Source organism: Cavia porcellus, unplaced genomic scaffold (assembly GCF_034190915.1).
Source record: "Cavia porcellus strain 051 isolate PalLab524CR breed Dunkin Hartley unplaced genomic scaffold, mCavPor4.1 scaffold_20, whole genome shotgun sequence".
In the NCBI taxonomy this organism is placed as follows: domain Eukaryota; kingdom Metazoa; phylum Chordata; class Mammalia; order Rodentia; family Caviidae; genus Cavia; species Cavia porcellus.
The window spans coordinates 54788967-54810004 of record NW_026947503.1 but is presented as its reverse complement, the minus strand read 5'-3'; the positions used below and the strand labels follow the sequence as shown (position 1 = coordinate 54810004).

Below are 21038 nucleotides of genomic sequence, written 5' to 3'. Positions count from 1 at the left end.
TTTTGTTGATAGAAATCATATTCATTTTTCAAGGGTAAACCAATCCAACAATGCTAACCAGAATGATAGCTTTCATGTTTGGTGTGTTTTTCAATGAGAAGATTATTTCTTGCTGTTTGTCTTCACAGGCCTAAATAGTAATTACTCATATTGTTTTACCAAAACAGAAAATAATTTAGTTAAAAAGGTTAAGTTATAAGTAAATGGCATATAGCCTCTTGTATGCTTCTTCTTCGTGTTTGAATCTGCTTGTCTTAATATCTTTCCCTTCCTCAGAATGAGATTTAATAGAATCACTTTGAAATGTAAGTGCTTAATCATCTGTGAAATTTTAAGGATAATTCAAGTTCCTGGGTGTTATTTGTTTTGTTGAGCTTGTTTAATGTAAGTAAAAACATTGCCTCCTAATACTAATGCAGAATGTGTTACCCAGGGTCATCGTGATTTTTTTTTTCCAGGCAAGTGAAAATTACATCCTGTCTAGTGATACTAAGTCACAGCTCAAATTTCTTGAGAAGCTGGATCAATTGGAGAAGCAGAGAAAGGACTTAGAAGAAAGAGAAATGCTACTTAAGGCTGCCAGGGTAAGGGCCTGTGTAGTTTATGGGTGGTCATGGCCTGGCAGAAGTCAGAATTGCTGTCATCATTTGTTGATTGTCTTGGTTTGATCAAACCTTTAGATTCCTCTGGAGGGTTTCTTACTTAAGTGAAACTACTAACAGAATGTCTCACAGCCAGGATGGTGTGGTACAGTAACTTTTGGTTAATTTAGTTTAATGAGTTATGATCCTTGTCTCCTCACTCTCATTTCCTGTGTGCCTGGCATCATACCCACTCGCCTCCTCCCCTCAGTAAAAATGTTCTGTGAAAATTTCAGGGTCTTTTTTAGGGAGTTGTTCCAAAGGGAAGTTGAGAGAGGAAATTTAGAAAGTAGCCGGATGTGGCGACACATACCTGTAATCCCAGTGTTTGGGAGGCTGAGGCAGGAGGATCACTATGAGTTTGAGGCTAAGCTACATAAGCAAGTTTAAGACCAGCCTGAACAACATGGGGAGACCCTGCCCCTACCCTGCCTGCAAAAAAAAAGAAAGAAAAAAGAAAAGAAAAGAAAAAATTTAGTAAGTTGACAGGAAGATTATGGGTAAAGTTAGGTATAATTTGAACTACATGGACTATAATATATATGGAGTATAAATGGCTTAGAGATTAAAAAGGAGAGCAAGTGAGGCTGTTTAACTTCTTCTTTCTCCTTTATTTAAATGTTTCTCAGGATTGTTACTGCCAGATGGAAGGAAAACTTAATTCTGGTATTTTGCATTTTTGTAGCACCCTGCTTCTTCATAGGCTTAAGGTCCTTCTGAGAAGGCTTAAAGTTAGAACACTAAAGTTTTTAATTTTTGTTCTAAGCACTTTAGTTCTAATTTTTAGTGTTCTTGGAAGCCTCCTCGTTCTAGAATATTTGTTGCTACTCACATACATTAACATTGCTGTTTTGGAAACTAATTTATTTTGAAATAATTTCAAACTTACAGAAAGTTAATTAGAAGTCTACATTCTCAATCTTCTTTCCCAGGAAAAGCTGACCAGAAGTGCACATTCTCTGCTCCTGCTCCCAGATTCCCCCACTGGAAATATTTTAGGCATTTTCTCCACCTCTGCCCTCTTAGGCCATATGTGTATGCTCACACACTTCTATACTTCTGTCTTCCCTCCTTCCCTGTTTTGATTTAGAATTTTTTAGTATGGTTGCAGTTATAGGACTATGGGAACTAATTATTTTTTCTGAACCTTTTGAAAGTGTTTTCCAGATAGGCTGTCCCATTCTCGACGTTCTTCTGTGTTAAGGACCTTCTTAAGTGCCTCTCCCAGGCAGGAAGTAACAGTGACATGCCATCCATTGCACAGGCTCCTGTTCTGATTTTACCTGCTATCTCAGCCTGTCTCTTTTCACATTTCTTTTCTCATTTAGGAATGTACATTTCATTTAGTGTCATCTCTTTTCAGATTCTTCAGTTAATAAGTTTGTTCACATCTTTATCAGTTCTCAAGAGCATTGGCTTTACCCTGTGTGAAAAGCCTGGATTCATTTGGTACAGCCCTATGACTTAAATCATGCATTCTTGGCAGGACTACACAAAAACGGTGCTACGTTCTTCTCAGCTAGTTGTATCAGAGGGCAGCCTTGATCTGTCAGAGAGTGACTACTAGTTTTCTCCATTCTGAATGAACTGTTACCCCCTATTATAATTTTTTAGTTTTTCATAGGAACATATTTTAAGGTGAAGTCCCTCATCATGCATCACCCTTAGCGTCCATTGTGATGTATGCCTGAATCAGCCATTTCTGTGAAGTTTCTGATTTTTTTATTCCTGTCAACTTTCTGTTTTTAGAAACTACCATATGAAAGAGCTTTCTTTTTTCCTTTATTCATATCAGTAGAAGATCATGGATTCTGTTTGACCAAATCAGTTATAATATTGTCGTTGTTTATTTTGATGCCCAAATTGTTCCCAAGCTAACACTTTGGTCCTTTGTCATCTGTTCATCATTCATTGAGCTTTTCCTTACTTTCTGGCATAATATATGTCCCACCCCCAGCTTTTACTGTTTCTGCCTCAGTCCTGGAATCAGCTTTTTAAAAATTTGCACCCTGCTTCTTTTTGGTTGAGGCAAATTGTTAGAATGCAATATTAGAGCATACATTGTTCTCATAGCTTATGGCCAGGTATTGGAAATAACTGCACGTTATGAATGTGTGTGTATACACATGTATCTGTATGTATACATACATTATAAAACCATGAGTTCATATGAATAGTTCCAACTGCAGACCAGTAACTCAGGGATCTTTTTAATGTTAATATTTCCATGTTTATAAAAATTTTTTCCAGTAGTAAGAAACTTGGCTCCCATTATCCTTGATGTATTAAACTTTGGTCCTAAATCAGTTTACTTTCTTTCAACCACCCACGCTGGCTGACTGATACACTATCACAACTCATTTTCTCCCTCCTCATTTCATTGTCCATGCTTTGGGCTGATCCATGCCTCAGTGGGGCTCCTTAGTCCTTTACTACCCCATGTTCTTAGCCACTGACCTGGTGGTGAATTGCCTCAACCCGCATAAAGATGTGGGCACCACAGCCTTGGCATTGTGCAGCTTCCATCTGCCCCAGTTTCAAACCCAGTGCTGACCTGTGCTTAAGAAGGGACAGGGAAATGGGACAGAACGATGTTCTTCTGAGTGTATTATAAGTTAGCACTCAGCTATTGTAATGAGGTCATTTATTGGTGTTTAGTACCAATTATTGGGGCTGTAAACAAGTTTATAAACTATTAATATTATTTTATTTATAATGGATTTAGGGCATTATACTTGCTCTTAGTCTTTTGGCTTTTCCTCTTTTACCAGACTTCTAAACATCCGAATGTCCCAGGTTTCAGCCTGTCTTCTGTGTCTTTATTACCTTTTAAGATTGTGTTTTCAATTCAGTCTGTATTCTGAAACTTTGGGTTCATAGAGCTTACTGCAGAGTTGACATCACTTCGTTGGCTGATAGGCATCTCAAATATAATATTTCTTTAAAAACTGATTTTTCTCCTTCTTGTATAACTTTTCTTAGCTCTGTGAATGAGGTCATCATTTGTACCAATGTGCAAGTCAAAAAATTAGAGGAGTCATCTTTAACCCCTTTGTCTTCTCCCTTCTTATTCAGCTCATTTCCTATTCATTCCAAAGTGTATCCATCTCCTCTTCATCATCAGTGTCACTATTCCAGGCTGAAATGTCTTCACTTGGGCATCTATATCTTCCTGATGACTTCTGTACCCTTCTACAATCTGTTCATCATGCCATTGTTTGAATACTATTTTAATAATATGAGAAGCCTTTAATGGCTTTCTGTTGTACTTTTGTTTGTTCTTTTATTTTGTTTTGTTGGGTTATTTTTTCTGGTCTGTTGCACTTAAAATCCAAACTTCTTACCAAATTTTAAAAGGCCTTAAACTTTTTGGCACATTCCTCCCTCCCTGAGCTTGCCTAGTGTTACCTTTAGGTGCCATTTCACGCTACAACAGTTGCATGAGATTTTGTTTCTTGAGTGTGCCATGCTTATGCCCACCTTAGGATATTAGACTTGTAATTAGGCATCTAAAACTGGTCATTGAGTTCTTTTTCCTAATGGCTGTTCTGCAGATGTCTTCCTTCTCCAGAAATTGAAATTACCACCCTCCCACTTGCTGAGGCCAAACTCCTACAAGCCATGTTGGTTTCCTGTTTATTTTATACCCTTTATGCAGTCCATCAATAAATCTGGTTGGCTTTCCTTGCATAGTGTGCTTTAAATGTTTGTGATCATCTTCTTTGCTACGAAACTAGTCCAAGCTCCTCTCATCTTTCTGCCAATCTTTCACTTGTTCATAGCAGTTGCTTTGAAAAGTCTCCACAGAGTCTGGGGTGTGTTCCTGGTGCCTGCTACGTAGTTGCTGGAGCCACCTTTCAAAAGAGGCACCTCAAGTTGCATCCTTCTTTGCTGCGAACCTTCTGTGGCTTGTTGTACGTGGAATTAAACCTCCAGCTCCTTTTCATGGCCTTCATGGTAACACATGATCTCCAGCTTTTCCTTCCTTCGAAGTTTCCTTGTGCTTTAAGTTCCTGGGCCTTCTCTCTGTTCAGAGCTATGTTCTCATGTTAAATCTTTGGCATTTACTGTGCTTCCTGCTTTAATGTTCTTCGTGGACTCACAGATCTTGTCATTCAGACTTTACACAGTTAGAAATGCTTTCCCCACTGTCTTAACTGGAGAAGTAGTCGTCTCTCTTCTATCACATTGCTGTATTGTAGTTTCTTTATATGGTTTTGTACCAGTAATGACTGGTTTTTCATTTTTACCCATCTAAAATGTTTCACATCTCATAAATGTGTTTAGCTTTTATAAAGTTTGTCTTATTATTTTTCTGTTCTTAAAATGTGAGTTACCTGAGATCAGAGGCTTTATTAATTATTTGTCCTGAGTCTTCAAAGTCTAAAACAATGGCACATGAAGTCTGTTCTACTGACTGTGTACAGTAATACACAAGGCCTGATAAAGATTTATAATATGTACATGTGTCAATTTTATACTAGGGCAAAAAACTGTACAGACTCATACAAATATGCTTATATAACAAATACACATTTGAATATAAACACATCTGTTTACGCATTCATTATCTCCTAATATTGTCGGTAGGATAATAATGGTGTTTGACCTGCTTTGGGTTGAAGTAAAGTTGGTTTAGTAGGTTGTGGAAGTAAATGGAGAAAATCATTACTAGCTTTGAGCACAATTTTGGGTCAGTATTTAAGTGGTGGAGATGAGAAGATCCTAGGTAAGTCTAAACAGATGGTGTCTTGTGTTTTCCTTTAACGAAAATAGCAATAAAAATATCAGGAAAACTTATGAAATAGGAGAATACTTTGGTTTTTATTTTGTTATCTGCCTTTAGCTTAGTTAGCCAAGGTTGCATTTTATAGAACAGTTATTCAGATTTATAGCAGTTAAGCAAATATGTTAAAATAAAAAGGAAAAAAAAGATACACCTATTTTAAGCATGTTTTCCTGTGAACAAAATAGTCATGGTATCATAAATGAAGTTCCTCACCCTTTGTCTGTCATGCCTCACATATAGATAACTGTTCTTATTCCAGTCCTATACTATGATTGTGTTATGAAAAGTGACATCGAATAAACATGTATGAACATTTATTTGTGTGTAGTAGTCTATCAAATGCTATAAAGGACCCAAAGAAAAAATAGTGTAATGAAAATACTGGGATGTATTCCCTACATTTGGCATTATGTTTTTAAAAGACAGAGATTTGGTTCAAGGTTAGTCAGGTTCTTGATTTTAATAGTCCTTGAAATACCATATGTTTTCCCCAAATGGTTTTACCTGAAGATAAACCAGTTTTTATGGTCTCATTCATTTGAGCCAATAGTTCTTTTTATCATCTGCACCATCCATTTTTTTAGTTTCCAGTGTTCCAGCAAGAACAGCATCATGCCTCAACTGGACCTGACTGACATCGTTAGCATCATTTTCAGTATAAGCTTCCTCCAGGCTAGAACTGCAGCAGCCGGCCCACATGATGAGGGGGGAGGGCAGGCGGCTGTGCAGCCAGACTGGATTCAGGCATTGGCCCTGGAGCTAGGATTTTCAATCACAAGAGAAATTGTCATTTATTAAATATTTAACTGCGACTATGGTGTTTAGATTCTTGTCATTTCTATTAAAATTTTCTTTTCCTTTGATAGAGTCGTTCTAATAAAGAAGACCCAGAACAGCTGAGATTAAAGCAGAAAGCCAAAGAGGTAGGACTTTCAAGTTACCATGCTTGTCTTTGTGTTGGAGGGAAGGTTGGCATCGCTCTCCTGGCAATTAGGTCAGGGTTTATTTTGCTGTTGCATACCATTTGCAGAAGCCTTGGGGAAGGACAGGAACTGCTAAAGGCAAGGGCAGTACTTCAAATGAGGTCAATGAGTTATGTGCTCTCTTTTTAAAATTTATTTTCAGGGCTTAGGCCTGTCTAGAAATGGCTCTTTGTAAACTACAGCAGTGTACTTAGAGAAATATAATGTGGGATTAAAAAAAAGAAGAAGAAACTTTTGAGATTTAGCATCTGGGACTGTACAATAGGCTACATTTTTCCAGGGTAATTGTTCGTTTTGTAAATCTGATACTGCTTATAATTCTTTGGCTGGGAGGCGGTACTGGGATTTAGTTTTAAATGGAAAACGCCTCTGGCTTTTAATTTTCTGGGCCCAGCAGTTTTCTGTTCTGGAATGGAGCCCTTGTTTCACACAGTTCATGTTTAGCTGCAGGGGTTTTAGTTTATAGCTTAGACTGGTTAAGCTTTTACTCCCAGAGGCCTCTGCGTAGCAACTGTAGAAATCAACAAATAAGTTCATTTATGTCTGCAGCCTCCTCTCAGTAGCTGACTTTTTACATTTCCCAATATCCATTTCCTGACTTTTCTAGCCCCAGAGAAAAAAGCTCCACTAATTGGAGCTTATTTTAATTGAGCCTTAATATTGGATCTCACTGGAGTTGCCCCCAGAGCAGCTGAGAACAGAATGAAATGAAAGCACCTAAGGTTGAAGATGGTGTGTGTGTGTATGGGTGTGTATGTGTGTGTGTGCATGTGTGCACGCGCATGCTTGTGTGTGTGAAATTTTTCACTTGACCTACAGATTCTTTTCTCTCCTGAATAAATCATCAAGCCTGTTCACATTTCTGATTAAGGATCTGATAGCAGACGATAATAAAGACAGTTGAGGTGTGAGACGTGTGATATGGAGCTGAAGAAATTGGTTTCTATAGTTACTTGACTGATTTCATGCAATTTTTAAGGATCTTTGTGCTAAATAACAGTGATTTTCTTAGTAACCTTTTTCCTTAACTGTGCCTCTTGAACTATGAAATTTGTTGTTGCTTAACATTGCTGCACTTGGCTCCTCAGTGCCAGCAGCAGCAGCAGCAGCAGCAGCAGGTTATTTATGAATGTTTTAAAGGCCCTTATTGTTCAGATTAATGTAGGAGCTGAGGCAAAACAAATGGAAATCTAGTAAGAGTCTTACAATCAATGTGTTGTGTTTTCGTTAACGTAAAGAAAGAAAATGCGTGAACTGTTAGTCGATTTCAGGATCAGGACAAGGAGCTCTAGAAAGGGAGAATATTTAAAAGGATTTAAATCAGAATCATGTATTTTGAACAACAAAATTTCCCTCATACTAATTCCTTTCCAGTGGAAAAAGTGTTTAAAAACATGAAGAAGTATACCTGTCATGCTCTTTAAGCAAACCAGGCTTGATGATAGGTTATTTAGGGAGCAAGCTATCATTCCTCTGAATCGTGGGTATCCTTCTTTTCTTTAATTAAGGTCTGATTGCATTCTTATCTCCCTTCTAGTATATAACTGTGCTGGAAAATATTTATTAGAAAGCTCACCCATTTACCCTTAAAGATCTTAGCCTGTCTGTTCCTCTTTCATAAATCCTCCTAAGCATCTCTATCTTAGATTCATTTTTCCTTTAGCTTTGTATAGGGTGGTTTTGTTTTATTTATTTTTTAGTATTGTGTTTAATTATTTTCTGAAGAATAAATAAGTGGACAGCATTTTTCAAAGAATATTGAGAGAGACAGGGAAAAAAAAAAACCTCTTACTAGAGAACAGGTGGTAGCAATCCTGATTTTTCTCTCCATTTTGTATCACCATGTAATTTTTTAAAAGCAAGATTAAAAGAACTCAAAATAGCTTCTTTCCAAGTATTCTGGAAGTTTTTTTAGTGGCTTTGTACCATAAATCCTCTTTGATCAAAAAAGGAATCAAATGTACTGGCTCTGGTCCAAAAATAGAGCTGTTCTGTATGAGTTGCAAATATTTGAAAGTTAAATGTTATCATTTTGTCATTCTGCTGTCCCCATAGCTCTTAGTGACTTCAGTGTTGAAAGAGGTTCCCAATCAGAATCAAACACACAGATAGCATGTTTTGTTTGACTGAATACTTATTATTGCTACCTTAGTGGAGTTGAATTCTTTTTGTGGATGGTAATTTATAGAGTTATGTACTAATTGCTATCACGTTGGTATAAACTATAGTACTTTGGTTTGTGATTCTTTTGGTATTTGACTACCTGGGAAGCTTTCTTTGTATGATTGTAAAAATGAACACAGAGCCCTTACAATTGCTTGATTTAGAAATGTTTGCTTTCCCTTCCCAGGTATCTACCTGCTTACCAAGATGGCCACAGGAAATAGATCAGTGATAGTATATTATAATCACAAAATGCTATTCTGTATAGGCTGTCTGCTGGAAAATCGTTCAACAATGACAGTTATTTAAACATTAAATCCAACCTGAATCTACATCATAATCCATGTTTGCTTTCAACTGTTAAGTACTAGAATTTTGATCTTGAGCATTTCTCCTGAGTCTTTTCTTTTCTCTAAATTTTAGAGACCGTTAATATCTTTGTTGCATTCCAAGTATATGAACAAATTTTGTTAAATTGGGTAGATTTTTTATGGTGGTGTCTAATAGTTTGTTTTCATTCTGCCTGTTAACTTCTTCCAACTTTGTCATTCTCGTTTGGCACTTAAAAATAAGTAAGTTGTCTTTGGGTTTGCCTCCAGTCTAGCCTAAACCATTGAAGTACTTCCTGTTGCGCACTGTTCTCATTGACCTGACAGGTTGTCTATTTGAAAACCTTACTGTCATCTAGCATAATGTCTGTGAGTATTCTTATAATTCAGACATATTATTTGAAAATTAGGAGGTGTTTTCCCCTTTTTTAAATATGTTTGCCAGGAAAAAAAAAATCAAAGTTATCTTTCCTGTAACCAAATTTTCAATACTAACATTTTCAAAATCTGTGTTTTGGATACTTCATTAAAATGTTAAGTGTTGACATTCTTTCACTTTGGGATCAATTTGTGAAGGTTTTTAAATAGACTACTAATTGCCAAATTCTTACTTCAAACAAGCAGGCACATCTTTGTTTATTGCAACTGCAATACTTTTTGGAGTTGTGTGTTCTAAATTAACATCTAGCCCCCAGTGTTTTCATTTCTTATCATCCAGAATTCTGCAGAACAAGCTGTCTGACCTTGCACTTCAAACATCCTTTCTCAAACATTTATTATATACTTTGTGACCCTTATTTCCTTTTGAATTTCTTCTTTCTCTTTTGGGAAATTTGAGTAACGTGCATCTGTGCAGAGTGAGACAAAGAATACATTTACTTTCTTTTTAGAAATTCTTAGCATTCTATCATTTTTTAGAGAGGGGAGAAAAAGGAATAGAAGACATCTACTTGCTGGCACATTGACTTTGCAGAGTAACCTGTAGGAATTAGGGAATACAAGAAGTATCGAATGATTAAAATATATGACAGATTAGGAAACATGTATCCTGAAGTATTTAGGGTTTTTGTTTAAAAAAATTATATGTATGGCTCTCCATAAAGCATCACTAATGAATTACAGAATTCACTACTGACTAGAAAATATATTGTTTAGGAATAAGAAGGGCAAGGTATAATTTTGAAGTAATATTTGAAGATCTGGCCAGTGGAATACAATAATTTAGGCTATTAAATTACATATTTAAATAATGCTAGCTCCACCTGATCCAAAATTCATGGGACATGGGACAGTGCAAAAGCAAATTTATCATAAAAGTACATTTTAGCAAGCAGATTAATGTAGTATGGAGAAGACATTCTTAAAATGACAGGATATGAAGACCTTGTATATGACATAGCAGAAAAACAGTGACTGAGGCACTGGTAGTCTGGAAGAGCAATCCTCAAACTTCAGTGTACATGAAAAGTACCTGGAAGGTTATCAGCATACAGACATGGGGCCTGACATCTGTAGTTTATTATGACATGTAGGTATTGTGGTGGGGCCTGAGAATTTGTGTTTCTATCAAATTCCCAGATGCTGCTGCTGTTGCATATCATATTTTTGAACTATTGCTGTGGGAGGAGAAAAAAGAGGGCTTTAAAATTTGTCACTTTTATTTTTCCCTTAACTGGACAGTGGAGGTTAAAATATGATTTGAGGATCTGAGACTTGGTGTGTTGAACTGGCAGAGTTCAATTAGCATCCAGCTGATATTCAGTGTAAATATTCAGTAAGTGTTTTCTTGAGAACAGGACTACACTAGATATTTTCGTGGCTATTCTTAGGAGACTTATTGGTGGTAGAGATTCATCAGAAGAATGCATACATACTTACTTTGGAGATATAGGTTCTACGTATCTTGAGAGACATCATTTTCTTTATAGAAGAGGTACATGTTATTTACAAAAAAAAAAAAACCAGAAACCAAAACATTGACCCAGAAGCTAAGCATCTTGAGTTCCATGTTCAGACTGCCATTCTGTCCAGATCTTGCTTTTGGAAAGTTACTCTATCTCTTTAAATTACTTCAGTGTGTGTGTGTGTGTGTGTGGGGGTGTGTGTGTGTGTGTGTGTGTGTTGAACAGTGCCTGTTCTGCTTATGAACAAAGCTGTCTTAATTTAGGGAAAGGTGAAGCATAAGAGGGAAAATAATTGGCTTAAATATAGCAATGGAAACATTGATGATAGATATCTGAAGCTCTTAGTCTTAGGTTTGAGATTTGCCATGGGTATTTTAGCCACCACTAAAGTGAACCAAAGGAAAAGTGAAAAGAAGAAAAAGCCGTATAAGATTGAGAAGGGCAGGGAAAACTTTAGAGTAATCTAAGTAACTAGTAGATTTTTATTTTAAATGTTAAAATTAAGTCAAGTGTTACGTTTAAGTTAAAGGCAAAAGTGCCTAATGGAGATTATGAGGAATATTTTGTCTTTCTGAAGGTTGGGATGGATGAGAAGTGACGGCATATCTCGTGAGGCGTCGGAGTTATCTTTGTAACTGAAAGAATCCCAGTGTTTTCTGATAGCCTTAGCTTTAGTGATAGAAGAAACTAGTCAGACCAACTTTGGATGTGGTAGAATACCTGTTTGGTGCTTGTCTTTGAGAGCGTGAAAAGGACGCTGTATTTCTACTGTGGTTTCCGTGCATTTTGGTTGAAGTGAGGGTTGTGATTGGGGGAGAGTAATATGCTTTTTGCTTTAATATCACCTGTTAACATTTAATATTTATTTTGTTCATTTTGAAGTACAGTATTGTAGGATTTAAACTTGCTTTCTCTAGTAAATTTGATATTTTTAGCACTAACTGAGAAGTAATGGTAAGTACCACTGAGAATTTTAAAGTGTGGTCACTTACTTTTTCCCACAGCATATGTACAATTTAATTTTTTGGGTTTGTTATCTTTATGCATACTTCACCTTCCTTGTAAAATCGTAAAGGACTAGCTTAATTCTTTGAATGCTGACTTCAAAGCATGGAAGTATACTTTAGCTCTTTCATTTCTTTAGTTTCTTTCAGATACTTCGGTTTGGTGAAATGAGCTCCCTTGGTTGTTATTCATGTACTGTTAGAGGATACACAGCAGTCTTGGAAAGACGAAAACTTACCTCTCAGCCTTTCCCTTTTTTATCCTTATATCATTGTTCGGGCTTTATTATTCCTTTTCTAAAGCTTATGGCACAATCAGCCTGATGGCGACACCACCTCATGGTTTTGAATCATTTATTAATGAAAGACTGAGCCCGTGGTAAGACTGCTGTCACCTTTCGTACTTTCAGTGCTCCCATTTTTGACCCAGTATCTTGGCTGCCTTAGGCATGAAAAAGAAACACACTTTTGGATTTCTAATACTCCAATGTCATAACTATCTGGATTAACTTGGTCCCTCTTGTAGGACATATCCACATGTTTTTCCCGGCAGTAACCAGTGTGACACTTCTCATTTTTTTTAATCTATTGCCTCTGATTCTTAGTCTTTAAGTATTTGTTTTTATTAATTTTTATTTTCCTTTGTTTTTAAAATTTGTGTGCTTAGCATCAAGAAATACCTCTGTTGAACTCAACCTCTCAAAGCTTATGTGATCTTTAAGTCACTCTGTTAATGGTTTTGAGTTTTGATTAAGTGCTGTACTTTCGAGTTGTACTTAAAGACTAACAGGCAAGTATTGAACTCCAAGAATAAAAAATCTTCAATTACTGTTGCTCTGTGGTTCTCTAGGGCACTGACTTGAATTGTAGTGAACTTCTACTTCATATGAAAGACACAGTGATAAGGGGAATGAAAAATTCTGCCATTTTCATTAGCCTTAAAGGAAGGAGTGAGAATACTAAAGACAGAGTGCCAGATCTGTTTAGTTTGTTTAGAAAAAGGTACGCATCGCTGCTGTTGGCGAGCAAACAAGCTTGCATTTTATTCAGCACAGACTGAACAGAACGTCCCATAACAGAAACCTCTTAGGCTTCTGTTTAAAATACCTCCTAAAGATTCCAGTTACTGTCTCTCCTACTGAATGCAGCCATATAATGTAGGCTGATGCATGGAGCAGCTATTTGAGAGCATTAAAAAAGGAAACAGTAGCAGACTGGGGAAGAAGAGGAGGACTCAAAAGACTGCTGAGCCCATAGTGAGGTTACCGTTCTGCCACTGTGTCCTGCCGTTTTTCCTGCTGCTTGTCTAGATGTGAACAGGAGCAGAAAGGTGTATGGCAAAGCCAGGTGACTGAAGCCCTGTCTTTTTAGCCAGAGGACAAAAGAGGAGTTGTAGAGAAGAAGCAGGTAGCTGCAAAGACGTAGAGAATGGAGGATTCAGGAAAGCAACCCCATGTCATTGATTAAACTACTATGCCTATTTCTATGCTACATCCTTGGCATGCATGTGATTTTGATGAGCATGCTAAAAGCTTTTAAGAATTGAATGAAAAGACTACCACCAGGTCCCAGACTGGGTAATGCCTAATTGGGACAGATCTAATTAGCACTGAAAACTAAATTGGCTTTGGAGCCAAAACCAACAAAAGTCCTGGTGGAGCTGGTGTCCTGACCTGTTGATTACATGCAAAAACAGAAGTATCAGCATTCTATAAAGGAGTTTAAAAAGATGAAGAGTCACATAATATTCAAAATACATGTTCATGATACAACTAAACTAGACAACAGGTTGTCAGAATGGATTAAAAACTGACTGAACTACCTCTATAAGAAAATTGATTCTGGTAACAATATAGGTAGGTTAAAAGAATGGGGAATGCTTGTATTAGAAAAGAAGAAAAGTCTCAAATCAATAATACACATTTTACTTTTAAAAATTAGAAATAGAAGAGCAGTGTAAGCACAAAACAAGCAAAAAGAGATGAATTACAAGAATAAGAGCAGAAATCAGTGATTCTGGAAAAAGAAGACAAATGAAATTCAAAATTGGTTCATTGCTCAAAAAATTGATAAATCTCTTAGACTAAGAAAGAAAAAAAAACCAAAGACAAATTACAGATATCAAGAATAAAAGATGGAGTATCACTATAGACCCTGCAGGTTTCAAAAGGATAAGAAGCAAAACAAACAAACAAACAAACAATTATGTATAAGCTTGTCAACTTAACAATTTCTTGAAAAATATAAACTGTCTAAGCTAATATGAAATATAGTATAGTAGTTCTATAATTATTAAATAAATTTTATTTGTAGTAAACAAATTAAATTTGCTGTTAAACCTAAAACACAGATCACTTTTTTTTTAATTTTTTTAATATTTATTTTGAAAGTATACAACAGAACAAGTCAGAATAAAGCCAACTAAGATCGTACAGTGAAATTGGTACAGAACTTCACAGCAGGGATAACAGTATTAGGTATCACAGTATATTTTGTTATCTTTATAATAGTTGTTCTTTCAATCCTGTATATCAAAATGAGATGAAATATAGAACACTATAGAACTTATCAAAACAGAATATTGAATAGAGCAGTACCATTAATCAGAAAAGAGCAAAACAGTAATAAAAATATTTGCCTTCAAAGAAATGGTAGAAGGGAGTCCCCCTTATTTGCTATGGTCAGCCTGCCAGGAGATGCTCAGAAGGAGGATAGGGGGAGTAGGATATTTAACTCTAGGCCATGTAGCAGTAGGTTCACTATTGCTTAGCAGGGAGGCAGGATGGTCATTTGTTTTCACAGCGTCCTTAGTTCCAGCATGGTGTGGATCTCAGGAGACACTGCTGGTTCTCCCCCTGGAAGGGCTGCAGTGGGCCACACTACCACTGCTTACCAGGGAGGGGAGGTGCTGGCTTGGCTTCCCAGAGTCCTAAGTTCCAACATGGCCACAAATCACTTTTTAAATTAAATTTTAGCAAATATTTTATCACCTCTACCCAGTCTCTTTTGGGGAAAAGAAGAATTGAAAATACTTCTGTTTCATTTTATATGGCTAGCTTAATGCTCATAATAAAAACCAGAAAGGTAGTACAAAAAAATATTAATAGACCAGAATCTCTCATTAAGCTCACTTCAACAAAACAACAGCAAGTCAAATCTAGAAATATTTAATAAGAATAATGCCATGACCATTAGTTTACTCCAGAAATTAAAAGTTGGTTTAATATTTGAAAAATTAGTTAATATAAAGTATCATGTTGAATAGTCTAAGAAGAAAAATGATGTGATTACATGTCAGAGGTGCTTTGTTAAAATTCAGAATCTATTCATGATTTTTAAAAAAAAAAAACCCTCAATCTAGAAGAGAAGAGACTTCCTCAGTCAGATAAAGGTGGCTTTAAAAACTCTACTGTTAGTATTATTTCCCCCACCCCCAAGTGCAGGAGTTTGAACCCTGGGCCTTGGGAATACTAGGCAAGCACTCTACCACTGAACTACTTCTCATCTTTTTATTTTTAATTTTGAGACAGGGTCTTGCTAAGTTTCCCAGCTGACTTTCAGTGTGCAGTCCTCCTGCCTCAGCCTTTCATGTGGCTGGAGTTATAGGCATGCACTGCAGCCTGGCCTCATAGTGTTTTTAATAGTAAAAAACTAAATGATTTCTTCCAGAGGTTAGGAAAAAGGTAAGCATGTCTGCTTTTACCATTGCGGTTCAATATTACACTATACATCCTCACCAGAGCAAGAAGAAAAGAAAAGACAGATAAAGGCAGAGAAATAAAATAACTTGTCCTTTTATTTTCTTAAGTGTCTTCCACAAATCAAAAATTTTAATTTTGATAAAGACCAGTTTTTCAATTTTTCTTACATATACTTTGCATACCATGTCTGAGACCTCAATTGTAACTAATTTGTTTTGAGCTTTTTTCCTAAAATTTACAGTTTTATATTTTGAGTTACTTTGTATAAAATGGGTAAATGCAGATTGATATATTTTTCAGTAGACAAACAGTTGCTCCTACAGCATTTTCCAAAAAGACTTTACTGGATACTAAAGGGATAAGGGTGGATTTTAATCATAATAGACCTGTGCAATAAGGAAAAGAGTTCAACATGATTGGACCAGTCTCAACTGATCCTTGTAGAGTTTGCTGGGCATTTTTGAAGGGAGAGCAGAGGAGTTGGGGGAGGCGAGCAGGAGCTCAGTAGAGTGATGCAAGTGAAAATGTTGAAAATGGGCAGGGAACTTGACCTATTTAAAGCCCATCTGTGCTTTCTAACTGGTGCTTACTGGAATTAGGCCCCTGCCCTTGCACAGGTGCACATCTGTCTTCACACCCTGGCTGGAATAAGTAGGCAAAAGTACCATCACCTGGAGGATTAAAATTTCAGCATTAGAATTTTAGAGGGACGGAAACATTCCACCATAGCAATTATTTATTTTACTAAATATTCAGTTACTTGTGGCATTCAGTGTCTGTCCTAATACGTAGATAATTTGAAGTAGTCTAAAAGTGGGGTTTATTTTTGTGCTAACTTCTTGAGAGACTGACAACTTCACAATTCCCTGTTTTTATCCTACTCTGTTGTACAGCATGTGCTTACATTTCTTTAGTGCTTTTAAAAGACTATTCCCAGTGAATAGGATGTCTCCACAGGTTACTTTCAATGGACTGGTTTGATTCTATTTAAATCCAAAGCTATCAAACATCCTGTATTTGTCAGATTTCCATCACTGTGACAGAATTACTGAAATAAACAACTTAAGGAAGGAAAGGTTATTGCTTCAGGCCTGCAGCAATGCAGAAACATTCTGACAGACAGAAGAGCCTGGTGGTGAGCCTGGTGGAGGAAAGCTGCTTACGGGAAGCAGAGAGGGGGAAAAAGCCAGAGAGGAAGGACACTGGGAGCAAAATCGACCTACACTTCATAGCCGCCTTCCCCACCTGCTTCCTCCAGTTGTGTCCCACATCTGAATGAGGCCAGTGAGCTGTGAACTTACCACATCAGTGCAGTTAGAGCCCGCGTGATGCAATCACTCTGCAAAGACCCCACCTCTGGCCACCAATCCCCAGCACAGGGAACTTTGGAGGGGCATTTTAGGCCCAGTCCTAACACAGTCTGAGCTTCATCCCCATCTCCCTCCATAGCAATAAGGTTTTGATGAAGTTGAATATTATTTATCCTCTGAAAAAGCTTAAGGACTTGTGTAGTGGTATTTTATTTTTACTTTCTCTCCTTTTTTTTAAGAACCTCTGACTTGACACTTAGCTGCTTTGATAAAATGATGCTGTTTCTCCCTGTCCCTGTCCCAGTCTCCCTCACTCTTCCCCCAGCTCCTTCTCCTATGTTGCCCACACACTGAAAAATACTTCATAGAATTGGGCATTCTGAAATAAATGTGAGGGAAACTGTACAACAAAACAGTATTTATATCACTCTCAGTTTTTGCTATGAAGAAAAATATAGTTAAATCCATAAGAGAGAGAGCATAATGTACAAACGCATTTGTAATGGAACATTTGACTTTAAGTACTGTTTTTGTCACGTACTGTGTCTGTGAATTGTATGAAGTCCTAACCTCTCCGAGCTTCATTGTCTGTTAGAAAATAGGGGATAATATATATGTGTAGGTTTTTGTATTTTACAGCCTTTAGTGAATACCTTTCAGTGTGGTTGTGAGAGTTAACGAGGTGATTTGTTAATCATATAAAGTGGTAGAACTGTGTCTTATAATGTACAAAAATTTACTTGAAAGTAGTTTTCCTTAATCTAAAAAGATTGACTATAGTTTGAGCGACCCAATCTCTCTTCAACTTGCTGTTCAGTTTTTTCTTTAGAATTTCCTACTTGTGCTTAACATGGCAGAAATTATGCTTTAGAAACCTTCTTTTCTTCTTCTATCCTGTAGTTCCCCTTACCCAAGTTCTGCCTTTCAAGGAGTAAGCAGTTATGGAGTTAAGATATCAGGTAGCCCTCTTTTGACTGTAGGTGCCCCTAATACTTACTTCATATTGTACTTTGGTTGGGGAAGGGTACAGAAGTTGGAGTAGTGATTGGTTTCTTTCTCTCTCCGAGACCGACTGTGTGTAAACATTGGTTTTTTTCCCTTCTAGTTGCAGCAGTTGGAGCTTGCCCAGATACAGCACAGAGATGCTAATCTCACTGCTCTTGCAGCTATTGGACCAAGAAAGAAGAGACCACTAGAATCTGGAAACGAGGTACTGATACTATGTGTTGATTATTTTATTTTTCATGTCAAGAAAGCAAGCCAAAAAGCAGCAAAGATACGGTGGTAGTTTGTACTGCTCTGCCTGCCAGTGCTGCCAAACTCTTCTTAAAACTCTTCTTTGCCAGTGTTTTGCCAGGTTTTTAAGAGGTACATCATCTTGGATCTTATTTCTGCATATTACTTTTTTTAGTACTTCTTCCTATCTCCATCTCCAGTCATACTGAGTCAATTTTTTTATTTCTGTGTATTCTTTCTAGCGGTTTTATGTAATCCTCTCCTGTGCATCTGTATCATCTCCTAAGACTGAAGCTGGCCTCTTGTTTTTCTTCCATGAGCCCTGACTATTCCCACATCAGCTTCTCCCTTTCAGAGCATGGAATGTGTTTGCATGGCTTAAATGTTTGTTATTGTTTTTTGTTTGAATATTTTTTTCTGTTAGATTATGAACTTCTTAACGACTCTTACCTTTTCTACTGTATTCCCTGTAGAGCTGGGCTGTATGTGTTCAATAAATATTGTTAATTGTGTGGCACCATAAAAAGGTATTACTTCTCTAGAGTAATTATTTGAGATAATGTTATACTTGGGGATGGATCCTCAGGAACTCAGTTATGATATATTTTAAAAATGGGAAATGGAGCACATGCTGTTGTGAAATTATTTTTGCTTTTTAATATTCTATACCCTGGAAACAGACTTCCTTTTGGTTTGCTTCTTACTTTATAGATGGGAACTTGAGGTTCTACCTGTTTGATTTAAATCTGAAGAAAAAGTATAGTTCTTCAAAGAGTAACTCTTCATTTAAATCTAGGTTTTTTCCTAAAAAAGGAATGGTTTCAGTTTGAAAGATTAAATAGAACGATGGTTATTTTAAAAACAGTAAAATTCAGAAAATTAAACTTGATGACTTTTGTATTCAGAGATTACCATTTTTGTTGACTGTATTTTGGAGGAATTATTTTTAGATCTTTGTTCTTTAGTAGTTTTCTTTTGTGTTGTTTGTGTCATGATTAAAATGTGAATCTCCCTTTCCTTAAAAATATCCTGATTGTACAACTTGTGTATTAACCTGGCCTTTGGAAACTTATACTTGATATTCTCAGGAGTCTTGGTAAAGCTGAGTAGCATCAGCTGCTGTCTCCTCATGTTACCCTAAGAGCAGCAGGTGCCAGTTACCATTTTGAATCAGATCTTTGTAGCATGAGCCTGTTGGCTTGGGGATAGTAGTTTTAAAATTTATATGTGGAAAATACCGTGTGATTTTTGTTTACTATTGTGATTTGAAATATATGAAATTAGTTTTAAAATTTATGTAGCTGCACAGTTAAGTGATACAGAGAAATAGAAACTACTTTAAAATTTGCATATGTATTTTGTGTGGATAGAAGGTAGTATGTTTGTGGTCCTTGGGAATTTTGAAATATTAATTCTATGTTAAAGAGCTTTGCTTAGAAAGGATCTGTCTTTTTTTCCCAATTGCAATAATTTAAGATAGTTATCTGATCTGTTGATGACCCATCATAAATACAATGTTTATTTTTGACAAATATAAAATTAAGTTTGTTTTAACCTTATATTAAAAAGAAATCACATCATTGTACATAAAATCAATTTTTGTAGCTTTGAAAGTCCCGATAGCCCCCAACTTACATTAGTTGAACTTAACAATATCTAGACTTCATGATGGTATAAAAAATATATGTATCCAGTAAAAAATACAGTTCATCGTTTGAATTTTGATCTATTCCCGGGTTAGTGTTACGCAGTGCAGTGCGATTTTTCTTGCAGTGCAGGCTGGTAGTGATGAGGAGCCGCGGCTTCCGGTCAGCTGCTGGGTAGTGGAGGAGAGCAGCGGCTTCCTGCGCTCTGTGTTGCTGGGCTATCAGCAACCTAACCTTCTCTGTAGGTTAGGTTCATTACTTAAATTTTCAGCTTATTATGTTTTCAGTTTAAAATAGGTTTACTGGGAAGATAAGGAGCATCTATATGAGTTACGCAGTGTCACCAGTTTTACTTTAAGTAGTTTTTTATTAACATAAATAAGTGAAATCTGCCAAGAACATTTAATTATGTACTTGGCTTCAGAAACATGGTTTCTATAAACGTTAAGTGTTTTACAGTACCAGAACATCTACATGGTGCGTTATAGTATTGGTATACCTAGTTAAAATAGTGTTCCTTTGTTAGCCAAAGTGAAGTTTAAACGTGTACGTATATAACCTCTTTCTCGCTAGAAGATTAAGTGCTTCCCAATGTAACTCTTAATTCTTACAGATAACATTCCTCCTTTAACAACTGATTCAGCAGTTAGGTCATAACTGAACTGGTGATTAAATGAAGAACTATATATTTCACGTACATTACAATATTCAAAGCAAAGAAATGGCCAAAGGAAACTCCAACGTGATGACTTGCTTTTATTTGTATAACTCTTACACACAGTACTGTATAACAGAACATAAAACTACACTACTGCATTGTACTGTATGATCAGCAAAAATTACAGTATTATATAAACAAGGTGACTCTATAAACAAAATGTACAAAACTGTACCCAGAAAAGGAGGGGAAGATCTTAAGTTTGAACAATCCAGACAGTCAACCAGGTAGTTCATTAAACAAGGAATGTCTGAAGGCCAGGTGTCATGGCGCAGGCCTATAATCGTAGCACTTGGGCGGCTGAGACAGCAGGATCACTATGAGTTTGAGGCCAGCCTGGGCTACCTAGGTGAGTTGAAGCTAGCCTGTACTACATAGTGAGACCCTGCCTCAAAAAACAAAACAAAACAAAAAAACACCAAGGAATGTCTATAAAGTACTTTTTGGAACTTTGGCTTGGAAATAGGTTTGAAAGCTTTGAAAATTTATCACATTGTGTAATTCTGATTTAGCTATAGCTGAGTTCTAAGTCCGGAATGTCAGATATTGATACTGGCTTTGCTATGTCTCTCAGCTGAAGCATTCTTGTTTAAATTTTTTAATACCAAGTACAT

The 21038-nt window shown here is 36.5% G+C and overlaps 1 protein-coding gene across 1 annotated transcript in view; it reads left to right on the top strand.

Annotated features, from left to right (window-relative positions):
* The window catches only part of Taf4b (TATA-box binding protein associated factor 4b), a 130278-nt gene that overhangs the window by 86000 nt on the left and 23240 nt on the right, over positions 1 to 21038 (top strand). The window contains exons 12-14 of the mRNA XM_063231824.1: positions 459 to 584; positions 6297 to 6353; positions 17930 to 18034. Coding sequence (XP_063087894.1) covers positions 459 to 584; positions 6297 to 6353; positions 17930 to 18034 — 288 coding nt within the window. The remainder of the gene's footprint in view (positions 1 to 458; positions 585 to 6296; positions 6354 to 17929; positions 18035 to 21038) is intronic.